Below are 22,140 nucleotides of genomic sequence, written 5' to 3'. Positions count from 1 at the left end.
AGATTTGATTAATGTTATTGTAAATTGAACAATCTAATTAAACAACAATTAATGACGATGTTGATTGAACTGTGGATCTTGCTGATGTCACTGATGAGAATTACAAAAAGTGAGTCGTTTTTAATACTCTCTCTCTCTCTCTCTCTCTTTTCATGATGATTTTCATGACAATTCAGCTGCTTATTACCTCCATTGTATTTATTTGTCTCTTTCTCCTCTTTCTTTATCTTCCTTTTCTCATCCTCTCCCACAATTACAACAGGTAAACCTTTTCACTTTCAGTGTTTATCATTGGAACCTGATAGTTTTCCCAGATTGTTTTAATTTCCTTTGATATAATTAATACAATCAACAGTTTGAGACTTTGTTTTTGAACGTGTTGGTTAAATTGATTGTTCATTTTGACCTTAATCAATAATTGTAACAATTAAGTCAAGAAGTGGATAAGGTTCAATATCCGGTGTGTCAATAATTCATCCCAATCTGTACATCAATCGATAAATTGTTAATTAAGAATCACTTTTAGTTTTTATTTTACTCTTTTCGGACAATTAACAATTTGATTATTCATCAAGAAATGTATCTGATTAATTCGTGATAATGAACCCAATTGATCAATCACCAAATCAAGTTCCAATTCTGAATCAGTCTCCCCCGTCGATTGATTCAAGTACCGGTTCCGTTTCAACTGATTCTAATGTAGCGACAATATCGACCTCTAATTTTGTCGCAACTGATGCGACGGAAAATGTTTCGATGTCATCATCATCTTCATCTTCATCTTCATCATCGATTGTCTCTTCATCTTTAGATTCTAATGCTAATAGTAAAGTTGTCTCTTCGATTGATTCCTCACTTTCTCATCCATCGGTCTCACCGAACACCAATAGTAGCGCTCATCCAACGATAATCGGCTCATCTTTGTCCACTTTTCCATCGGTCACTTACTTGACCTCTTCTCGATGGTTAACCTCCCCTTACGCTGCTTGGATCTTATCGGTAACTGGATTTATGATTATTGTCCTTCTCTTTACCCTCGTTTATCAGCGAGTCCGAAAACGTAATCGTAAACTACGTGAATTGCGACACTTGACCCCGGAAGCATCACTTTCACCTTTTGGTTCAAATTCTCGTTCGACCCTTGCCCTTGGAATAAAACCTTCCCATTCAATTGAATTCGTGGTTCCAACCATAACTGTACCCGGAACTTTATCATGTTCATCTTTCGATGATTCATTTACAGATTCTGATTGTCTTCCTTTCACTTCAGGTTCCGATCGAGAGTATCTATCATCAACTTCCGGTAGATCACCTCGAAAACGGCACAACACTGGACAAAACTATTCCCTCTCTCCATACGACATTCAACCTCCCCTTTATGGTTCAAAGGGTGCAACTGGTATGTGTAATTATGGTCTAGTCTCAGGACCACTTCCGGGTTCAGGTTCAGATAAATGGATCGGTCGAGTTGTCTTCGTCCTTCACTATAATCTAAATCGACAGCGATTATTGGTAACCTTACTTTCGGCCTCTGATCTTCCCAATAGTGAGAAACGATCGCACCTTAATCCATCAGCTAAATTAACACTATTACCCTTTAATGATCCTAAATTTTTGACCAAAGTCCACAAGAACACCCGTAATCCGGTTTTCAATGAACTTTTCGTTTTCCCTGCTCGAAAGGACAATTTAGATGAGATCCAATTAAAGATCACTATTGTTGATAATGATCGATTCTCGAGGAAATATTTTATCGGTCAATGTGTTTATAATTTGACCCAATCGGGAATACAAAATGGCCTCAGTTCCGACGTAATCACCGATGAAATAATTTGCACTCTATCAACGGTAAGAACAATAATAATAATCATAACAATAGAAACCCAATTAACGACGCAATTAAATGTCACCATTTACATTGAAAGAATCTGAATCAACTTTCCCTCTAACATCATAAGTAAACAATCAGTTGATTGGAAATTAATATTTTCCAACAATCAAGTAAATCCAATTAACCAAATTAACCACATCAGATGATTGATTAATTGTAAACTTTTTCATCTCTTCTGAATTTTGATCAACAATTTCACCTTTGAAAGTTAATCTGGTTCATGGTTAATTGTTAACCTTATAAATAGTTAAATCTGCATCTAATATACAAATTTAATTAACAGAGGGAAAACAATTAACGTTTATAATGATGATCAGAGAGAGAGAGAAAAAATTGTTTCATTAATGTCAATGTTAATTTATCATTGAAACGATTGCAAGGTAACAATTTATTATTAGGTTTCCATAGACAATTAATCAAATATTCAGGTTCGCATGAATTACAATTAACAAGCTGATTAGTAAATTGTTTCCAACACCAAGAATTGTAATATCTTGTTGACGAATAAATTTTCTAGGTAGACGATTAGATAAATAATATTTAAATGTCGACTTGACGTTTAGATTATATAATAATGTCAACTAATTGTTTCGGTTTTTTTCAATTGTTTCTCTTTAATTATTCCAGGAAAAAACCGCAACTTCACCCGGTGAATTACAAGTTTCGTTATGTTATCGAGCCTCTGAAGCGACATTGACACTGATCGTTATGAAGGCTCGAGGATTAGCCGTTAAAGATGTGACCTCAGGTGAGTGTTAATATTAACCGGTAATTGATTAGAATCAATAATTAATGAGGGAGGAAAACTTTGTGTGATCTTGATTGAGCTGAACAATCAACAAATCGAAGTACAAATCAACTACCTCCATATCCGAATGAATTTCAGTAACAACCAATGAACTTTTCATGGTATCGAACTTGGAATTGATTGCTTTTTTCCTCTTCTTCCATTTAGTTTATCCAAAAGTTTCCCTGTTTTTGGGCAAAAAAAGGATTGGAAGCAAAAAGAGTCCAATACGAAAAGCTTATTCCTCGATTGAGTTTAACGACAGTTTCCATGTCCATATCAAAGACACTGCGATCGACAATGTGAACATTGTAATCACCTTAGTTGGTCGAACCTCAATTGGCCTGAACACGAGACACAATTTCGGTAAAATTTGTCTTGGCGATTGTAACTCTTCCGGTGGTGCAATTCATTGGACTGAGATGATTAAATCGAGTCCAAATCCGATTGTTAAATGGCACTCGCTTAACAGGAACGTCTAAATCTCAATTAGGGATTAACAGATTAGCAGATTAAACAACAAGAAAGATTAACAAACTATTCAATTTAAGAGAAAAGAAAAAGCTATTTTCACATTTCTTATTGTCCTTTAATTTACTGTAATTAAATCATCTTCTAATTAACTCGAATATTAATTTTTACCATTAACTAATGAATCGATTATATTAATTGTATCGATCAAGAATATTTTAATTTTTCAAAGATTCTATTAGATTTTATATCGATCAATTTATCATTCCTAATGATATTATAATGTCCAAGGAATATTTCAACTTGGATACATTTGACAATTAGTTAATTGCTTGGAAATTTATGTTTTCAATCAATCAACACTTAAAAAAAATAGCAATTTAAATTGTTAACCAACAGAAAATATCTTAATGACTTAACCATATGAAGATATTTTTTTTTTGTTTCACTTGATTAACGGAAATAATCAATTAATCATTAGGCTTGATTGTTACTTGTAATCATTAATTGTAATTAGTTTGAATGTTTCCAATCAAAACTCAAGGTTAATCACTCAAAATTATGTAACTTTGCCCATTTAATAACTGATCAAACTAAAAGTAATCACCATTTATCAACTAATTGCCCAATGGTTAACAATAAATGTTTGAAATGATTAACTTAATGTTCATCATTTAATTGATAATTCAATCAACTTAATTAAGATGATTCAATGATATCCAAGTTTCCAGTGTAATTAATTTGTGAGCCCGTGAATAAACTGTGATTAAATTGTTACTTTGATTAATTACAATGAAAATCCGAAGCCGGAGTAAATTTGTTAATCATGGTGATAATCAAATTGATTATGCTAATTGTGTTAATCGTAAGGAGCGGACATTATTTACCAAAGATCAAATCAGTGAATTAGAAAATCAATTTAATCAACAAAATTATTTATCTCGATTACGAAGATATGAAATTGCGATGGCTCTTGATTTAACTGAACGTCAGGTTAGTAATTAAAGATTTTCTTACCTTAATGATTAACTAATTGTCTTGTAAATCATTTGAAAGGTTAAAGTTTGGTTCCAAAATCGTAGGATGAAAGATAAACGTTTCCAAATTAATTTAAAAGACCAGGAAACTGAATCAACGATCATCAATGTTGATTACAATTTACAACAAGAATCAACACTAATTGATTACAATCAACTTGGAGCAATTAATTATTACAACGAACCAATTTGTGAATCAAATTGAAAGCAAAACAAAAAATTGACAACAATTATCATTTACAACAATTTCATTTTACTAATTAACTAAATGTTTGTCCAACAATCAATCAAAATTAATCAAAATGAAACAATGGTTGTTAATTGTTGCTGTTAAATTATAAATCAGTTGAAAGGTAAAAATGTTGATCCATTGTTAATTATTGATTATATTGATTGACCACAACAATGAAACAATGGTCAAGAAAATTAATTGTCCTCCTATGATGATAAGAATCAATTTGATCATCCAAGTTAATTAAAAATCTCGTCATTGATTAATTGTTTGTTGGTTAATCAACATTGTGTTTAAATCTTAAGTGTTGATTTGTTTCCAATTTGGATTAAAGTTTAAAGATCTTAATTGATTAATTGAATTGTTATCATGGTCGCTAAAAAGGAAGCCAAACCGAAATCCGAAGAGGCCGAAAGTAAGGCTTCCGCTTCCGACATGGACAAAGGTGCTGAAAGTAAAGTTTCCGCCGTTTCGAGTGGACTTTCCGACGCTGGTTCAAGTGCTACATCTAAATCCGATACTGGATCTAAGGTCGGTGGTCGTCCTTCCCGATCTAAATCAAAGGTCGGCAAAGGTAAATCTAAATCTCGATCTCGATCGAAAGCATCAATGTCGGATGCCGGTGGAAGTAAGTCTCGAGCATCAAGTCGTGGACGAAAACGAGGTGGAAAAGCTCGTGGCGGGGCTCGTGGTGGTAAAAGCAAAGGTCGTAAATCAAGTATGAAGGGGAAATCGGCGATGGGTAAGAAAGCCGGTCGAGGAAAAAGTCGTGGCCGAGGTCGAGGCCGAGGTGCAGGACGAAAATCCCGATCCAAATCTCGAGCTCCAAAATGAATTCAAGTTCAACAATCAAGTCCAACGATTTGGAACAATTTGGAAAAAATCAACAAAAACATAATTACTCTTCTTCTCTTCATCATTTAATCAACTCTTAATTTCCTCCTAATCCTCTTCATATTAATCACAATTAAAGAAACAGAATAATAATAAACAAATTGAGAAAATGAGCTCAAAGCTTTTCTTGTCAAAATTATTTCGTTAATTAAAATGATTTTTATTTTGGTTTCTTTGATTGTTGTATATATATTAAAAGTGGAATTAAAATCAATTTATAATTGTTACTATGATTAGAAAATCAACTTTTACCTTCTCAATTTGTTTTCAACAAATTAACAGGAACAAAATTAACAATTTATATTTACTAATTATCAACATTGATAAAACAAAAGGTTAAGGTAAAAGTTAATCATGAATTAGTGTTTAAAAAGTCAATTACAGTTACAATTAGAGTGAAACAATTTAAATGATTAAATTGAATCACCTTAATTGATGGAAACAAATCAGAGTTGTTAATTAAGTTAAAATCAATATATAATAATAATAATCAATGTACAATTAGATTGATATTTCTGTATATTTATGTAAATAATAAGCCTTTGATTTCTGATTGTGGTAAAAAAATCAAATTAAATCAACTCTCTCTCTCTCTCCTTTGGTAAATTGTTGGCACCCAATTTGATATTATTGTAAATTAATTTTAATTGAAACAGGTCTTGTTCCCGTTGATGATGAAGTTGTTAATATTGTTGCTGATGATTCCTTGTTAATTTCATTGTTAATTGTTAATCCATTGGTTATAATTTCATTTCTTTCATCTCCAACACCGACAATTGTTTTACCATCAACAGTAACCAAATTTGATTTAGTATTAAAATGATTAGATGACTCATTCTCATGTCCATCAATACCATTAGATTGGTCAGTATGATTACTGTTATTAATTAGGAATCTATTTTTACAGGAATTATGTGATTCGTAGCTTGATATGGTCACTATCGGACTGCTTGAGGCCTTTTTAACCGGAACCGGAGGTGGGATCAACTTTTTACATGGACTCGTGGTCCTAAGGATGGTCACTGTTTCCCCGTTTGAATTGGTAATTGATTGTTGAATAGGAGGTGGTATTGATTTAGTTGAAGTAACTGGACCCTTGATGAGCTTATTTTTATTATTGTTTTGTAAATGATGACCATTGATGATATTATTATTATTGGTGACGCAATTATTTGAATGGTGATTATTATCATTTGAATGGTTTGATTGTCCATTTGTTACGTTTCCATTGATAACATTTGGTTCACATTTTAAATGTTTTAACTTTGATTCTTGGGTTTGTTGATTAGTTTTTCCGTTAATCTGTTGATTAGATGATAATTTCTCATCTTTATTGTTTCCATTGATTAATCCGTTACTCTTGATCACTTCACGAAGTTTTCTCTCTCCCGATCCGAACATTTTTGAATGAGCAGCTCTAAACTCTTCCATTAACAATTCTAAATGATTAAAAACAGAAAGAAATACAAATAATTAATCATTTCGGATAATAACAATTCAAGAATAGAATAGATTATATAAGAGAGTAACAATTAATAATTGACAAAAATTTGAAAATCAATCAAATAAAACGACTGAAAACAATCATTAAAATAATCATCACCATTAACAATTTCAATTGTAAACAATTAAATCTCAAATCAAGGTTAATAATCAACCGGTAAATTACTTTAAAAGTTATCGTAATTACTATTAATATAATGAATAATTAGAAATCTAAACAATACTAATGATCAACAGGTAAACAATACATTACGTTAATAACGATCTTGTAATATTTACACAATCAAAGTTAATTGTTAAAACCACAGTAATAATTATTTATTGAATGGGAGATTCAAAAGGTAACCTGTGAAATTGATTCAACAATCAACAATTAACAATTTAATGTCAACCTCTTTGATCAAGGTTGATCATTAAGTTTATCTAAATCTCAATTAGTGTAAATATTAATTTCACTTTTGTTAACCACTAAAAACAATAAAACATTACCGTTAATATGGTAACAACAATTTGAAACGGTTATGATTAAATTTCAAGGATTAATTGTAATCATTTAAACAGCATAAAGATTAAATTGTTTACCATCATTATTAAAATATAGATTACAATTAAGAGGTTGATCGAGAAAAAAGTAATCAATATAATATTACCTTTTATAATAAAAAGCTTCTTATCAATCAATGAATCATTCATTCAAAAAGGTAATAATCAACTACTAAATTGAGTTAACAATTAACAGGTAAACAATTAATTCCTGATTCTCATATATAAAAAAAAAACTATTAATCTTGTTGCTCAAACTTGCAATTTATATGACCAACAATTAAGTGTCTCAATGAGCTGTTACTATTAATATTGTTTCTATGAGAAACTTGATGATTGTCAAATTGATTTTGCCAATTAGTTAATTGTTGGAACATTATAATAATGATAATAATCAACAGTTCCATGAACATTACCGTGTCGCTTTCGGTTCTCATCATCTTGGCCTGAGATACAACTTGTTTTCGGGCCTTTGGTTAACATTTTCTCGAGGTTTCGAGTTTTGTTAAGTGTATCGGTGATCAGGCCATTTTCTGAGCTTCGTTTTTCCGCTAATTTTTTAATCTCATCGAGAAAACCCATTTGTGAATTTGATCCATTTGATGAAGAAATCGATGGATTTCCGCTTCCGGAGATCGTACTTGTAGATGAGATTGATTTGGAATCGTCTTGTGGCTTCAAATTTTCCAATTGTTTCCTAATAATAACAAATACGAAGAAAATAACAACAATTAGATCAAACAATTTATATATTAAATTGCATCAGGTTATTGACAATTAAAACTCTAAATTCAATAAACTACAAAATCATTGTGATTATATTACACATCTCATTCATATTGCATAATTAAAAAAACTAATTGTGACAGTTGATATAATTCACTAGCTAGACATTAATTGTTAATTATTCAGCTTACAATCTGTCCTACAATTAATTTATCCCAGTTTAATTGTTACCAATGGTAAATGTCATTTTAACAAACAAGTTCAATCACTTGTACAACTCAATTTGATTATAACAACAATTAGTTAACCACAACGGTAAACTACATTGTCTTAGTAAAAATGAGTAATTACATTTATCATGATTATCACACTAACATATTGCTCAGCAAAATTGATTAATAATTAACAATGATTAATTGTAAACACACCGAGAAAGCTTAATCATCTTCAACAATTAAAATAATGAGATGAAAAAAACTTCCGGGTTTAAATTGAGATGAAAACAAAACCTTTCACTTTCTGTTCCCACCTTTCAATCAAATTTGATTAAATATATCGAGTCATTTATGGAAATACCCAATTAGTTAATACAATTAATTTTCTTAGAAAACTTGAAACAAATTAAAGTTAATTATCAGCAATTAAAAAACCATCCAAACATTGACAAAACATCAAACAATATGATTGAAGAGATGTATCATCAAAATTACCAATTATCAAGTAATATATTTGATGGTAGAAAACAAATTTCTTCATCATTCTAATAATGATTAATTACAATTAATTGGGCGATCATCACAATTAAACAATCAATATACACTCAACATAAGATTAATCATAATCAACTTTCAACCAACAGCAACAATTAAGGCCAAATGCTATTACAACACATAACATACCTATGAACACAATAATTTGATGATAATTTAACCATTCAAATTTGATAATAATAGTTAACTAAATTGACAACAATTAGATTTAACTATTATCATGGTTATTTATTTAACATGTAATTTTCAAGAAAAAAAAATCAAAAGGTGATACTGATTTGTGTTGATTGTCATTGATACACTTTAAATTGTTGTAGCAAAATGATTCAAAGTGTTTCAATTATAATAACTAATACAACAATTGGTTAAATTGTGATTCTACTTGAAATTATACATATTACATTACATCACAATTAAAAGTAATAATATAATTTTTTTTGTTTACAACTTGGTTATCATTTTATGGCCTAATAATCAGCAAATAACATGAATGAAAAGTCCGTGTCATTGGCATGAGCCGTGAACATTTAAAGGTAACATCATCATCCAAAAGTGTACACACACACATCAGGTAATCAAGAAGCGATCGCGATTAAAAAGTTTAATTAAAAATTAACTAACTAACCAAATCCTATTTTAGTTAATTGTTCACATGACAAGACAACTTTTTCCAACAATAAAACTCTCACCTAATGATGATTAAAGATTCAATCATAATCAAGCCTGAAAGATTGGAAACAGGTCAATTTTAATTCTGATCAGTATCATGATTAACTGATCATCATTGATTAGCAAGGGGATGTGAGAAAATAAATCAATTGATTAAACAATAGTTTGCTGTTAGTTAGTGATAATTATAATTATAATCAATTAAAATGAAAAACAAAAGTGAAGATTAATTAATGAAAGTGTCAGATTTTTGTTTCCACCTCACAAAATAAAGTTAAAATTAACTTAAATCACTAATTAGATTAACAGAATCTTAAAAACAATCAAAAATATACAACAATTAAAAACGTTATTGTATAAGAAGATAAAGTTGATTAAAGTTACTCATCTTATTATATTGTATATCAAACTTAAATCAAATATCTAAATAAGTTAATTAATTCAACATTTGATGAATCAAATTGTCTCAAATTTTGATCATCAATTGTTTCGTTGATTGTTGATTTAATTGTAATTTGGGTAAAAGTTTTAACAATCAAGTAAAAGGAAACAGTTTAAATTAATGAAAGGCTAACACGTTTTAACTCATTAACTCTAATTACAATTATTATTAATTTAATTCAGTATAATTGAATAACAATCAGGCAAAGTAAATACAACAATCAGAAACAAACAAGTCAACAGTTAAAACTGCTGCTAGTCAATGAGAGGCAACAATTGATGTTAATAAATCACAATTTGATTCTAACAGTTTAATTGTGATAAAGGTTATATCATCTAATAGCAATTTAACCTAACAATTAACTGGATAATAAGTAAATAGTTTCAAAAAACAGGTAACACACACACACAATCAAAGACAAGAAAATAAAAAGGTTCCTCATTTTTGAATTAATCAACATCAAAAACAAACAATAACATGTAAATCAAAGGGTCAATCAAGTAGGATGACCATTAAAAAATTTAGGTAACTGTATTTAAATTAAAGTGTTTATTAACTTAATTATAGTATTGTAAAGTTTCATTGATGATTGTTTATCATTACTGTGAATTCATCATCATCATCAGATCAGCATCATGAAAAATTGTCATTCTCGTGATAAACAATTGAAACACACAACTGGACATCATAACAGGATCTTTGATGATTGTGTTTACATTTATCATGTTGACCACTAGCACTTAAATTAACTTTTTAACCACCTTTATCATCATTATCATCAGTTTCTCATCACCAGGGAACTTTAATGATCTTTGAAGATGATCATCATTGATGAGAAGATGATGGAAATGTTTATTTCTCTTTTTTTTCCTCGACTCATCACTTTTTCTTGACCAGATCATATTCTTGGACAAAAGGGTCACACAACTAATTATTTAGACTACATCACAAATAGAAATCAGCTTAAAGATAGTATCATAATCGTTAATAAGTATCTCTCTCTCTCAAGAGGATAAGGTAATATTAGATGATAAAGATGCTGATAGAGTGATGATAAAGGGAGTACAGGTAAGGGTCAATGTTAAGTACTGGACATAAGATGGTCATCTCACTAATAATTTAAGATCATCAGAGTTGTGGTGATGATATTTAAACAATTTGATTATCATCAGGTTGGAAATGACATTCAAAATTGGTAATTTAAATTGTGCTATTGTTAACAACTTAGCTGAGGCTTCAACACATCATCGTTATGATTATTATGATAATCATATAACAGATTAAAATGATTAGAACAAAAAACACTAAATGACAATCATGATAATCACGAATACACGCTAATCATGTATTCATTGTAAAAACTCATGGGAATTAGTGTAAATCATGAGTATGTAATAAGAGCAACAATTATTATTACATTAAATGAATTAAATGTCCATTCATCATTTAATTGAGCTGTTCTCTGATTAGATTGTCAATAACACATGGAAGGTTAAAGTTTATCATCCAAAAATGATGGTTATTATCATTATCGTCATCTAATATAAACGTTTCCGGATATTTTTCACTAAACGATAATAATGATCATCATCATGTTGATTTCATTTTTATCTTCAATCACTGAGTGAGAGATGATTAAACTGACAATAATAAAGAGGTTGAAATAGAATCAAAGTTTTAAAAATAGGATTTTCTTGATCATCAATTAAGTTTTTTTTTCTCTCTTCATCTTTTTGATTATTGTTGTTGTCTTATTAAACAATTGTGATCAGCTGATAATAATGATGATAGTGGTAATAGATGATGATGATAATGATGACTAGGAGGAAGAAAAGTTTTGATCAGTAGCAATGATAAAATGATGAGAGAGGAAAAATTTTATCGGCAACTGATGATAAAGATGGTGAATGATGAGGATGCTGATGATAACAAGAATGATGGAATCATGTGACAGGGTAAACAATGAAATTGTTCAAACTTTTCATGGTAATCATGAAGAGGATGATAGTAAGTATATCAATCAACCATATTATCAGTTAATTGTTGACAAGTTAAGTTGAAATAAAAGAAAAAGGTAATGAACCAACAATCAGTTTCCATGATTGTTTCTTGATCTTCAAAAGTTAAATGAAAAAAAAGTTTAACAAGATTAGTTAAAAGATTGAGTCAAGAGAAAATGTTAATTCATGTAATTGACTCTTCTATGTGATTCTCACATGAAAAACAAGAAAAACGGTTAATCAACTAATTGTTACTTGGATTGACTAATCATGGAATTCAAATCAAGTTTAAAAAAGCATGAAATCATCTCTTCACATTGAGATTATCCATCCAATGGGAATTTTTTTTATCCCAATTCTCATCTAACATCATCAGTATCATCTTAATTACAATCAAGAGCCCATTTTCACAAGCTCCCAAATTAAAGGGCCAACACCAACAAACAAATTGTCAGAAATTAAAAAAAAAACAGGACACCAATTAATCAACCATTTAAAGAATCAGGAACATAAATAATAATACAACAACATTAATACGTAAATATTACATAAGTATATCAATAGAATTGAATAAACAATTAAAACGATTTTTTTCAAACAAAATCAATTGATTATTGATGATTGTTTACCAGTTTAAAATGATTGAATAGCTTGACTGTTAAAAAAGGTATTCACTTGATGGTTGTCAAAAGTTTTCTATTAATATTTATAACTGTTAACTGAATTAACTTACATACTAGAAATTGAGGTTTTCATGGTAAGTTTACCTGAAAGAAAAAAAAAGATTTGGGTGACTAGTGTATACCAATTAGATAGCGAATAGGAAACCCTTTCAGTGAATGGATCAGTTAAACAGGTAATCCTTTTAAGGTTTACTTGATAAGTCGCAAGGTAACTCAAGCAATCAAGTATTTATATAAATCAACATTACAGGTAAATTTATATTCATATAAATGATTGTATACATAATTAGGATGCTTCTTTAAACTGGTAACCCAAGTTAATCAGAGTTAATCCAATTTGAGATTTAGATTAGGCTTGTTTTTGTTTCTCAGTTCCTCTAATTCATATGGAATCATGTTAATCATGATAAATTAGGTCTTGAGTACAAAGTTTAGGTGAATATTTAAATCAATATTTATCTCAACAATTGATAGACAGTAAATTGATTAAATGTGTCACTTAGTTTATTATGAATTGATTTTAACAATTTAAAAGTTAATTGAATTTTTTTAAAATGATACAATTAACAGACAAACTCTCACCACACTTAACTCATTTAATTTAAATAATTCAATTGATGATAATGTCAATTCAATGGTTATGTGTATGTATATCGTAGTATTTAATTACGTCAATAATTAAGCTGATTAAATAAAATTTATTGAATCAACAATTTGGTTTTGTGTGTGTGTGTGTGTGTGAGATTATTAACAATCAATTGGAGTATAATTGTTTACTGATTACTTGAGATTAATAAATATTTAGATTATTAAATTAACATTGATTTGATTGTTGTATTATGTCTTAATAAATGTCAATAGTTAACAACGGGAAAAAGTTAACGGTATTGACATAATTAACTAAATTGTAAATTAACCTTGATGAGTAAGTTAAAGTAAAAGTTTTTTTGTGATTTATGGAGAGAAATTTGAAACTCAATTAGATTAATCATAATAATTATCATCTGAATGATGGGATAATTAAAATATTATTGTAGGTGGTAAATGCTTATTGTTTGATACAGAAAATGATGATGATGATGATTATTATTATTATTTCATTATCATAACTTGTATTGTGTATTAATGATGATTGTAAGTGTAACTCAAGAATTGAAAATGAAAATTACAATTAAGTAAATCATCATAATGGTTTAGGTGATAATAATTTTATACAACAATTAATATTATTATTATTGTGACTTAATATGAATGGAATGTAACCACACCCAATTAACATACAGGTAAATCACTTGGACAATTTAATAAACATTCAAATGTAGAAACAAATATGAAACAATTTAATCACCTGATCCAATTTATCTAATCATCATCATCATCATCAAAAACAACATCAACAATCAGCAAGTAAATAGTATTATGAAAAAAAAAGGTAAGAAATATTTTCCTCTCTCATTCATAATATAACAATTTACTAATTATTCAACATTTACTATTATTATAATTAATATTATTATGATGGAAAACAATTTACTCTATGAGATGAAACAAAAATTATCATATACCTTTTGTTACCTTTACAGGTAACATGATAATGATGAGGACTCATTGTAGCATAAATATCATCATCATCATCATCATTATCATCATCTTTTTGAAGGTTATCTCTTGTTCATGAGATTATCATCATCTTCACGTATCATGATGATAATAATAAAGATTTACATAAACTAAGATGAAGATGACAAATGATGAGATTTGTTTTCTTGAGAAAATCAAATCATAATGATAATTTGATAATATTTGGGATAAAAGTGAAATTAATTAACTAATCAAACAATAATAATAAGAGAAAACAACAATTAAAACAATAACTGTTGATAATATTTACGGAAAAGCAAAAATATTTATCATCACATAAAAACACAATAATAGTAACAATTAAAAAGAAACTTAAATCAATAATAATAATTCATTTCTTTTTAATAATAAGAAAAAGAAGAAGAGTAAATATTAATCTTTGTTCAATCAATTTCTCAATTTAATCTTTAATTAATATGATTAATCATTTGGTGATTTTATTGTTATCATGGAATCGTAAGTAAATGAGAAAGAAAAAAAAACTTTTTCTCTTCAATTCAATTAATCCCTTCAAGGTATGATTATCATCTAAAATGAATTAATATTAACTCGAAAAGGAAATGAAGATAATGAAAAATAGGTAGAAACTAATTCCAGGTAAGTTCAGGTAAGAATAGAAACAATCAGTAGATTTTGTTTACTGAATTTTTTCAACACTTTCATCAGGTAAAAAAAAACTTATTCAATTGACTGAAAATTCATGTAAAAGTTTTCAAATAACATTTACCTGTATTATTATTTTCATTAAAACCTATCATCATCACAAGTTCACACAAATGATGCAATAATATTAACAGGTAGCTTAAAGATGATAAAAGTTTGATTCAAAAATGAAAGGTGAGAATGATGAAGAAAAAAAAAATAGATTACTCATTGATGAATTATTATTATTTATCATCACCATTATATATTAAGGGTGAGGATGGTTATCAATTCAAACTCAATTTACTTTTCATTTCGCTTCATCATCATCATCATCAGAATTCAATCTAATAACAATAAAAGATGAGTAGGATTTATATATAAAAGGGTGATGGTGATGATAAAATGAAAATTCATTTTCACTTAATCCAAAATAATCAACAATTAACTGGACAGACCAGGTATTAATATAACAGACAACAGGTAATAGAAGTGATATTTCCCAAGAATTAGATATTATTATTATTATCACTTTTTGATATATTGGTGTTATCATTATATTAATAATAATAATAATTATCATCATTTGGTGACATGTTATTTAATCAACAATCATTATTATCTAAAAGTGTTTACTTTTTTTTTCATTCTCACACAATTAACAGTAACAAATGGTGATAATTAGAGATGATAAAAAGTTTTATGAAACATTAGATGTTGAAGATTAAGATTAACTGAGAGGAAAAGGGTTTGTTAACATTGTTAGTTTTTCGGGTTAAATTAATCTTATATTGACCCTGTTTCTTTGGATTATTAAAAAGTAACTAATCTATTTGATGAAGAAGAAGAAGATGATGATGATGATGATACACTTTACCAGACGAATGAGCTTCTTAACACTTTTATCCTCATCTTCCACCTTCTTTCCTCCTCATCTTTATAACTATTAAATTTTTTCTTTCTTCCGTTTAATTTAGGTTCGGTACGAATAAGTAATTAGTAGAGTTTGAAAAGGGATTTATATTCATTCATCTTATATAGATATTCATTCATTATGAGTATCAATTAACAAATGAATCTTAACCAGTTTCAATGAGCCTTGATGATAACAGGTAAGAGAGATGAAGATGAAGAAGATGATGAAGATGAAGAAGATGAAGAAGATGAAGAAGATGATGAAGATGATGATGATTAAGATGATACAGAAAGGAAAAATTCAATGCACACCTACCCTTAAATACAATACAAATTAAGCCTAACCTTATCTGAATGAGGACGATTATTATTTACTATTATTATGTATTAAATTTTCATCGTAATATTGTGTATATCTATCAATGGAAATGTTTTTTTAGCGATTTCACTTATTACAATTAAATTTAATTGGTGAATATTATTATTATTATTATTATTACCTTGAATAATAAGATGAGAGACTAATTAGACTAATTTTGATTATCATGAAGAAGAAGAAAAAAATTACCTCCTACCACCGCCTTCAGAAATCATATCTTATCATGGAAAAGAATCATGAACAATAGTTAATAAGTAAATAATAACAATAATATAATAAAGAAAACTGATTAACTTGTCAAAAGTTTTTGCTATCGCTTAAGAATCTTCATGTTCTTGTTATCATTTAAATAATTATCCTCATCCTGATTATCAACTCATCTTTTTCTTATGCATGACTCGATTTTTACTTATCATCATCACCACAATAATCATCTCAAGATCAAAACATATGCTTGTTTTTATCAATCATCATCATCATCGTCATTGAAACGTATCGAAGATGAGGAAGATACGACAAAAACTAACAAGACCCAAGAAGAAGCGCAACTTGAACAGTTGAATGAACAGTTTGGCATTTATCAGACTCAAAGATGGCTGATTCTGTGATGAAGAGGAGGAGATGAAGGATGAGGTAAGTATTGTATTGGAAAGGGATAGACGATGATGATAATGATGATGATGATGATTGTGGTGATAATGATGAGGGAAGGTAAGAGTTTCACCTTTGATATTGGTTAATAAGTATAACGATAAAGAAACACACAAGATAAAATAGTGACATAACTAAATATCATCATCTAATTATTTCAACAATTAGCTTAATTATAATGGTAGACAGATATTGATTAGCTGAGGAGGAAGTGGAAAAGGAATTGATGATAAAAAGACCATGATGGTGATGAAATGATGTGGAAAATATTTATATACACAATCATAAATGATATCAACTCCACCCTAAGAAAAAAAGTAACAATTTAGACACAAAGCAGAAGTAAACATTTAAATATACAGATAATAGTACAATTTAAATTGTTCAACAATCAACAGTGAAAATTTGAAAGTAATCAAATGCTGATTCATTCAAATATATTAGGTCTTTCAATAAGTCTTGTGCCTAACTATGTTTTATTGTAGATAGGACCAGGATTTGAACGGCAAATTAAAGCCCATAGATTTTGATCGAGGAAAATGAATTTTCATAAAAATCGAGTCACTCAATTTATTTTAAGGTCAAATCAGGTTAGAAGCCGCTATTTTTCATATGAATCACGATTTAATTGTTAAATTCATTCAGAATTCAGAATTTTTTTTATCCATTAGCATTGCTTGCTTGTTGACATGCGAAATAATCTTAAATTGTGAATGAAAAAGAACAATTAAGATAAATATTCAGATTTGATTGAAAAAAGTCGAAATTTTTCATTGTTTTCAACCCTTTCAATCTGATTCCTTCATGTTAAAATTCCCATTGAAAAACTCATACCTTTTGACCTGATTTGACCTTAAAATAAATTGAGTTACTCGATTTTTGTGAAAATTCATTTTCCTCGATCAAAATCTATGGGCTTTAATTTGCCGTTTAAATTCTGGTTCTATCTACAATAAAACATAGTTAGGCACAAGACTTATTGAAAGACCTAATATAATATTAATTTCAATAATAGTCAAAATATTATGACAATTAAGCAATCATGATAACAATTGTAAACTAATCAAAAGTTATCATCAAAATAATCTGAATGGTTTACCAATGAAACCTTAAAACTTGATAAAATTAAAATTAAATCTAATCTTATTGATAGTAAAATCCTTGGATACTATTAGATGTAATCAAAAACTACATCTCTAACTGATGATGATTCAAATTACCCTTGAAGGGATATACAAAGATTAATTAGTTGATTATTTTGGATAAAAAAACAATGAAGATTAATTGACAAAAGATGATCAATACTGTTGATTTGGCGGTTTCATAAAACTGGAAGTAACATTTAACATTGGACATCAAAATTATGATGATAACAATAGTAAATGTGTTCACAAATCCGTTGACAAAAAGCAAACCATTGAATGGATTTGGCAAGGTTCATTCAATTTCTATTCTAATTCATTCATTCATTTAACTCATTTTGGCTACAGTGTTTTCAGATTAGTTACCTGTGTGTGTGTGTGTGTACCTGTTATATTAATGACGATGGTGAGTGCAGGTTGAAATGAAAATGATAGAGAATTTGGAAAAAAGAAAACAGATTTGTAGCAACAAAAATGATGAAAATAATGATGATTGTCAAGAGATGATGATGATGATGATGATGATATTTTGTGACTACTCCTTTGTGAAAAAAAGGTTATTTTATAATAAAAGTTACATGTTAGTCTAATCTGTTGATGGCCTTACGGACATCGGACTCTGAGAGAGTAATTATTTTGGTGTGGGCTGGTTTTTTAATGAGTAAAAATCTCTGAACCATGTCTATGATTTTTACCTTAGATAACACATAACACAAATGGTTAGTGTAAATAAAAAGTTATTGTTGTGACTTGTTGTTGTGTTTCAAAACTAGAGGTTAATTTTAGATGATGATGATGATGATGAGGAGGAGGAGGAGGAAGAAGAAGGTATCATTTAAAGGTAGAGAGGATGCAAGAAGATGTTGATGAGTTTTTAAAATGCAATATGAATAGAGATTAGGTAAAAGGAGCCAATTATTTTCATCAACTTATTTTGTAAATAGAAAATTAAAGATGGAGGATAATTTTGAATTATCTTTTTTTTGTTAAAACTTACCTTTCTTTTTCCAACTTTTCTAATTCACATTGTAATCTTTTCTGTTCCGATTCTAATTTCTTTTTCTCTTCAGCTAATCTTTCCTCTTCTCGGCGAACCTTATCATAGATTAAAGCTGCCGCTGCGGAAACATCATGTCGTCCTTGACCATTAGTAAGGTTTGGGTCATTTACTGTGGTAATTACTCGACGTCCACCATCGAGAAGTAAAACTTTATCCATAGGTGAACCAACTTTTCCATTACATGTTGTTGTTATTGTTGTTGGAGAAGGGGTTGATTCACGTTCTAAGGGAAGTTTCATCATCACGTCATTACCATTTGATTCAACTTCTGAAAGGGAATAATCATGTTCCGAGGGAGCATAAAAACGAGAGGGTCCATTGAAAGAGGAAGCTGAAGATGATTCAGATGAATGATGGTGGTGATGGTGATGATGATGATTGTTGGACAATGGAGAGTGATAAATTTCCTCCACGGCAGCAGCTACTGCAGCGGCTGCTGTAGCTTTTGATATGCCACTTCCAGTTGTACCATTTGTTTTTGTTGGTGTTGTTGTTGATGTTGTAGTTGGCGGTGAATGGACTATAGCTTTGACTCGGTGTTTAGGATAATGATAATGATTATTATGGTGAGAATGATGAAGTCCATTTGTTGGTGTTGTTGGTGTTCCATTCGATTGGTGTTGTTGTTGTTGAAATAGAGAAAGACCTGACTTTTTACGGACCGTTAAGGTCATTTGAGAGGCTGATTTAATTCGTGCTATGGCTTCATTAAATTCAATATCTCCTGGTTCCATGGATAAACCGTTCATAGCGATTATCTGATCACCAACTTCTAATCCAGATTCTTGAGCAATACCACCTTCTTTAATTGTTTGTACAAAAATACCTGGATAATTGGATGGACCTTTGACCACTGAACATCCTAAACCTTGACCGGGAGCAATACGAATGAAAACTCTTGCTTCCATATAATCACCATGAGTTAAACCGTATGAAGTGAATAAATCTTTGTCTGGACCAGAATGATCTTCAGATGATCGACTAGAGGAGAGAGAAGATCGTGCAGATGAGGGAGACTTTGAAGAGGAACCAGTTGACCAGTTACCTACAGAGTGAACTGGACAGGGTGGCGGTGGTGGTGGTCCTCGATGATGTGAATGATTATGATGATGATGAGATCGATGTAAAAGTTGATGATGATTGGGATGATGTACCAAATTAGTAGCACTATGATCACTACTATTACTGTTACTATCAACGCTTAAACTACTAACAGCACTACTATTGGAACTGTTGTTACCACTATTGTTATTTTTACTATTATTATTGTTGACTGTTGAAGTTAAACTTTTCCCATTGGAGTGGTTTGTTGGTGATGATGATGATGTTAAAGTATCAACCAGTTTCCATGAAAGAGTTTCTGAACGATTTGATTTAATTGGTATCATTCCCACTGATTTAACTTTTAATGTAATCCGTGAAGATGATTTGATTAAAGCGATTACTTCCTCATGAATTGCTTGTTCAATGATGAAACCATTTACTCGAAGTATTTGATCACCAGGCTAAATCATAATGAATTGATTTTTCGTTTTGTTGAAAGAAATGAAAGTAAAGAAAGAAGAAAAAGAATGAAAGAGAAAAGAAATGAATTAGATCATAATGATAAAATTAATTCTGATAATCAAGATGATTATGATCAACATTATTCGTGAGATTGTCAACAAAAGGATGGATATGACTTTTTTCACAGACCCAATTGAAAAACAAAATCTACAGTTAAACTTTTAATCCAAATGATTAGAGAATAACAAAGTGTCTCTTTTTTTTATAATCTGGAATAAGAATTTCTCTTAATCTAATCGAGCATTTAATTTTTTTCTCTCTCTCTCTTCAAGGTTTACCTTTAATCCTTCCAATTGAGCTTCTGATCCTGGATGTACTTCCGATATGAAAATTCCTGTCCCATGTTCCCAACCTTTGTGATGATTGGTGAGAGAGTAAGTTATAGATATTGGTACATGAGAATTTAGAAAAATTGAGATAGAAAAATAAAGAAAAAGGGAAACAATTAAAACATTATCACAGACAAAGAGAATCACATTTAGATGGAAAAATGTATGGATAAATGTACTTCCGGTAGAATGAGGAAAAAAGATTAGAAAAGAAAAACACATTTGAATTACCTCCTCTAATAGAGAAACCCAATGGTGAATTACCAACCCGACGAAGACGAACAATCCGAGTTGAACAGTTAATCCCATTTGTAGGTGGATGTGGTGGTTGGATGGAAGGTGATGAAGATGAAGATGTTAGTTGAGGATAAGTTTGAACCAACATTCCAAAAGAAGGAGATAAACAAAATTCTAAAAGTGACCAACTTTCAAAAAGAAAATTCCAAAGAGAATTTAAGAAGAATAAAAAAAAGAGAAGAAGAGAAGATGCAATTCTGTTATAAGGAGAAGAGAAAAAAAAGAGAAGAGAATTAACAAAAGGTCTAAGGAGAGAATTTAAAGGTTAGGTGACACAGAGAGAGAAAGACAGACAAAAAGGTGGTCACCATAGATACACAGACAGAGAAGGAGAAAAAGAGGAGAAAAAAAGAAAAGAAATAATCCAGGTGATGGTAGAAAAAGATGACCACGAGAAGATCGAAAAAAGAAAGAAAAAAGAATAGAAAAAACCAACACAGGTCAATATAGAAGAAGAAAACACTCACAGAGAAGAAAAGAAAAATCACTTTTCAAGACAGAGAGATGATTGGAAGTATCCAAATTAGAAACACAATTAAATCCAATATAAATTGGCAACCGAATTAAAGTTAATTGTCATCACCATTAAGTTGAAGAATAGAAATTAAAAGTTATATTAATAGAGAGAGAGAGAGAAGAAAACAGTTCACTTTATATTCCGTTAACAGAAAACAGGTAATGTTGACTCATCGAGAGAGAAACTGAAACTAAACCAAAAGAAAGAAAAGAAAACCGATCACCGAAAGAGACACCAAGCGGATTAAATTGTAATTTAGAATTTTAATTTTTCGTTGAAAGAATTTTTTTTTCTTCTCTTTAATTGCAGTTTAATTACATTAAATTCTGTTATTTAATCTTGATTGGAGATAG

The 22,140-nt window shown here is 29.5% G+C and overlaps 3 protein-coding genes across 3 annotated transcripts; 2 read left to right on the top strand and 1 right to left on the bottom strand.

Annotated features, from left to right (window-relative positions):
- The first annotated feature begins 233 nt into the window (after window positions 1–233).
- LOC128385397 (synaptotagmin-4-like) lies at window positions 234–3,307 on the top strand. Its single transcript, XM_053344258.1, has 3 exons — window positions 234–1,848; window positions 2,519–2,639; window positions 2,847–3,307. The coding sequence occupies exons 1-3, from the start codon at window positions 601–603 to the stop codon at window positions 3,158–3,160; spliced, it is 1,683 nt and encodes a 560-aa protein (XP_053200233.1). The 5' UTR covers window positions 234–600; the 3' UTR covers window positions 3,161–3,307.
- A 1,480-nt stretch (window positions 3,308–4,787) lies between these two features.
- On the top strand, window positions 4,788–5,252 carry LOC128385558 (protein nemuri-like). Its single transcript, XM_053344430.1, has one exon. It carries the CDS (start codon window positions 4,788–4,790, stop codon window positions 5,250–5,252), a length of 465 nt encoding a protein of 154 aa, XP_053200405.1.
- Window positions 5,253–5,660: 408 nt separating this feature from the next.
- On the bottom strand, window positions 5,661–21,978 carry LOC128385394 (myb-like protein A). The gene is made up of 6 exons (XM_053344250.1): window positions 21,738–21,978; window positions 21,205–21,467; window positions 20,923–20,996; window positions 19,016–20,583; window positions 7,775–8,055; window positions 5,661–6,751 (listed from the first exon to the last, which is right to left on the bottom strand). Exons 2-6 carry the CDS (start codon window positions 21,356–21,358, stop codon window positions 5,940–5,942), a joined length of 2,889 nt encoding a protein of 962 aa, XP_053200225.1. The 5' UTR covers window positions 21,359–21,467; window positions 21,738–21,978; the 3' UTR covers window positions 5,661–5,939.
- Between the last annotated feature and the right edge of the window lie 162 nt (window positions 21,979–22,140).

This window comes from Panonychus citri, unplaced genomic scaffold, assembly GCF_014898815.1.
Source record: "Panonychus citri isolate SS breed McGregor unplaced genomic scaffold, ASM1489881v1 Contig00049, whole genome shotgun sequence".
NCBI classification, from domain to species: domain Eukaryota; kingdom Metazoa; phylum Arthropoda; class Arachnida; order Trombidiformes; family Tetranychidae; genus Panonychus; species Panonychus citri.
Note: the sequence above shows the minus strand (reverse complement) of the source record. Positions and strands in the feature narration are given on the sequence as shown.

Bases quoted from the DNA above. Each gene is read 5' to 3' on its own strand.
- LOC128385558 (XM_053344430.1), top strand. From the start codon at position 4,788: ATGGTCGCTAAAAAGGAAGCCAAACCGAAATCCGAAGAGGCCGAAAGT.
- LOC128385397 (XM_053344258.1), top strand. From the start codon at position 601: ATGAACCCAATTGATCAATCACCAAATCAAGTTCCAATTCTGAATCAG. The intron at 1,849-2,518 runs GTAAGAACAATA...TAATTATTCCAG, and splicing joins TAATTTGCACTCTATCAACG to GAAAAAACCGCAACTTCACC. The intron at 2,640-2,846 runs GTGAGTGTTAAT...TCTTCCATTTAG, and splicing joins CGTTAAAGATGTGACCTCAG to TTTATCCAAAAGTTTCCCTG.
- LOC128385394 (XM_053344250.1), bottom strand. From the start codon at position 21,358: ATGTTGGTTCAAACTTATCCTCAACTAACATCTTCATCTTCATCACCT. The intron at 20,997-21,204 runs GTAATTCAAATG...ATCATCACAAAG, and splicing joins GGGTTTCTCTATTAGAGGAG to GTTGGGAACATGGGACAGGA. The intron at 20,584-20,922 runs GTAAACCTTGAA...ATTATGATTTAG, and splicing joins CTCAATTGGAAGGATTAAAG to CCTGGTGATCAAATACTTCG.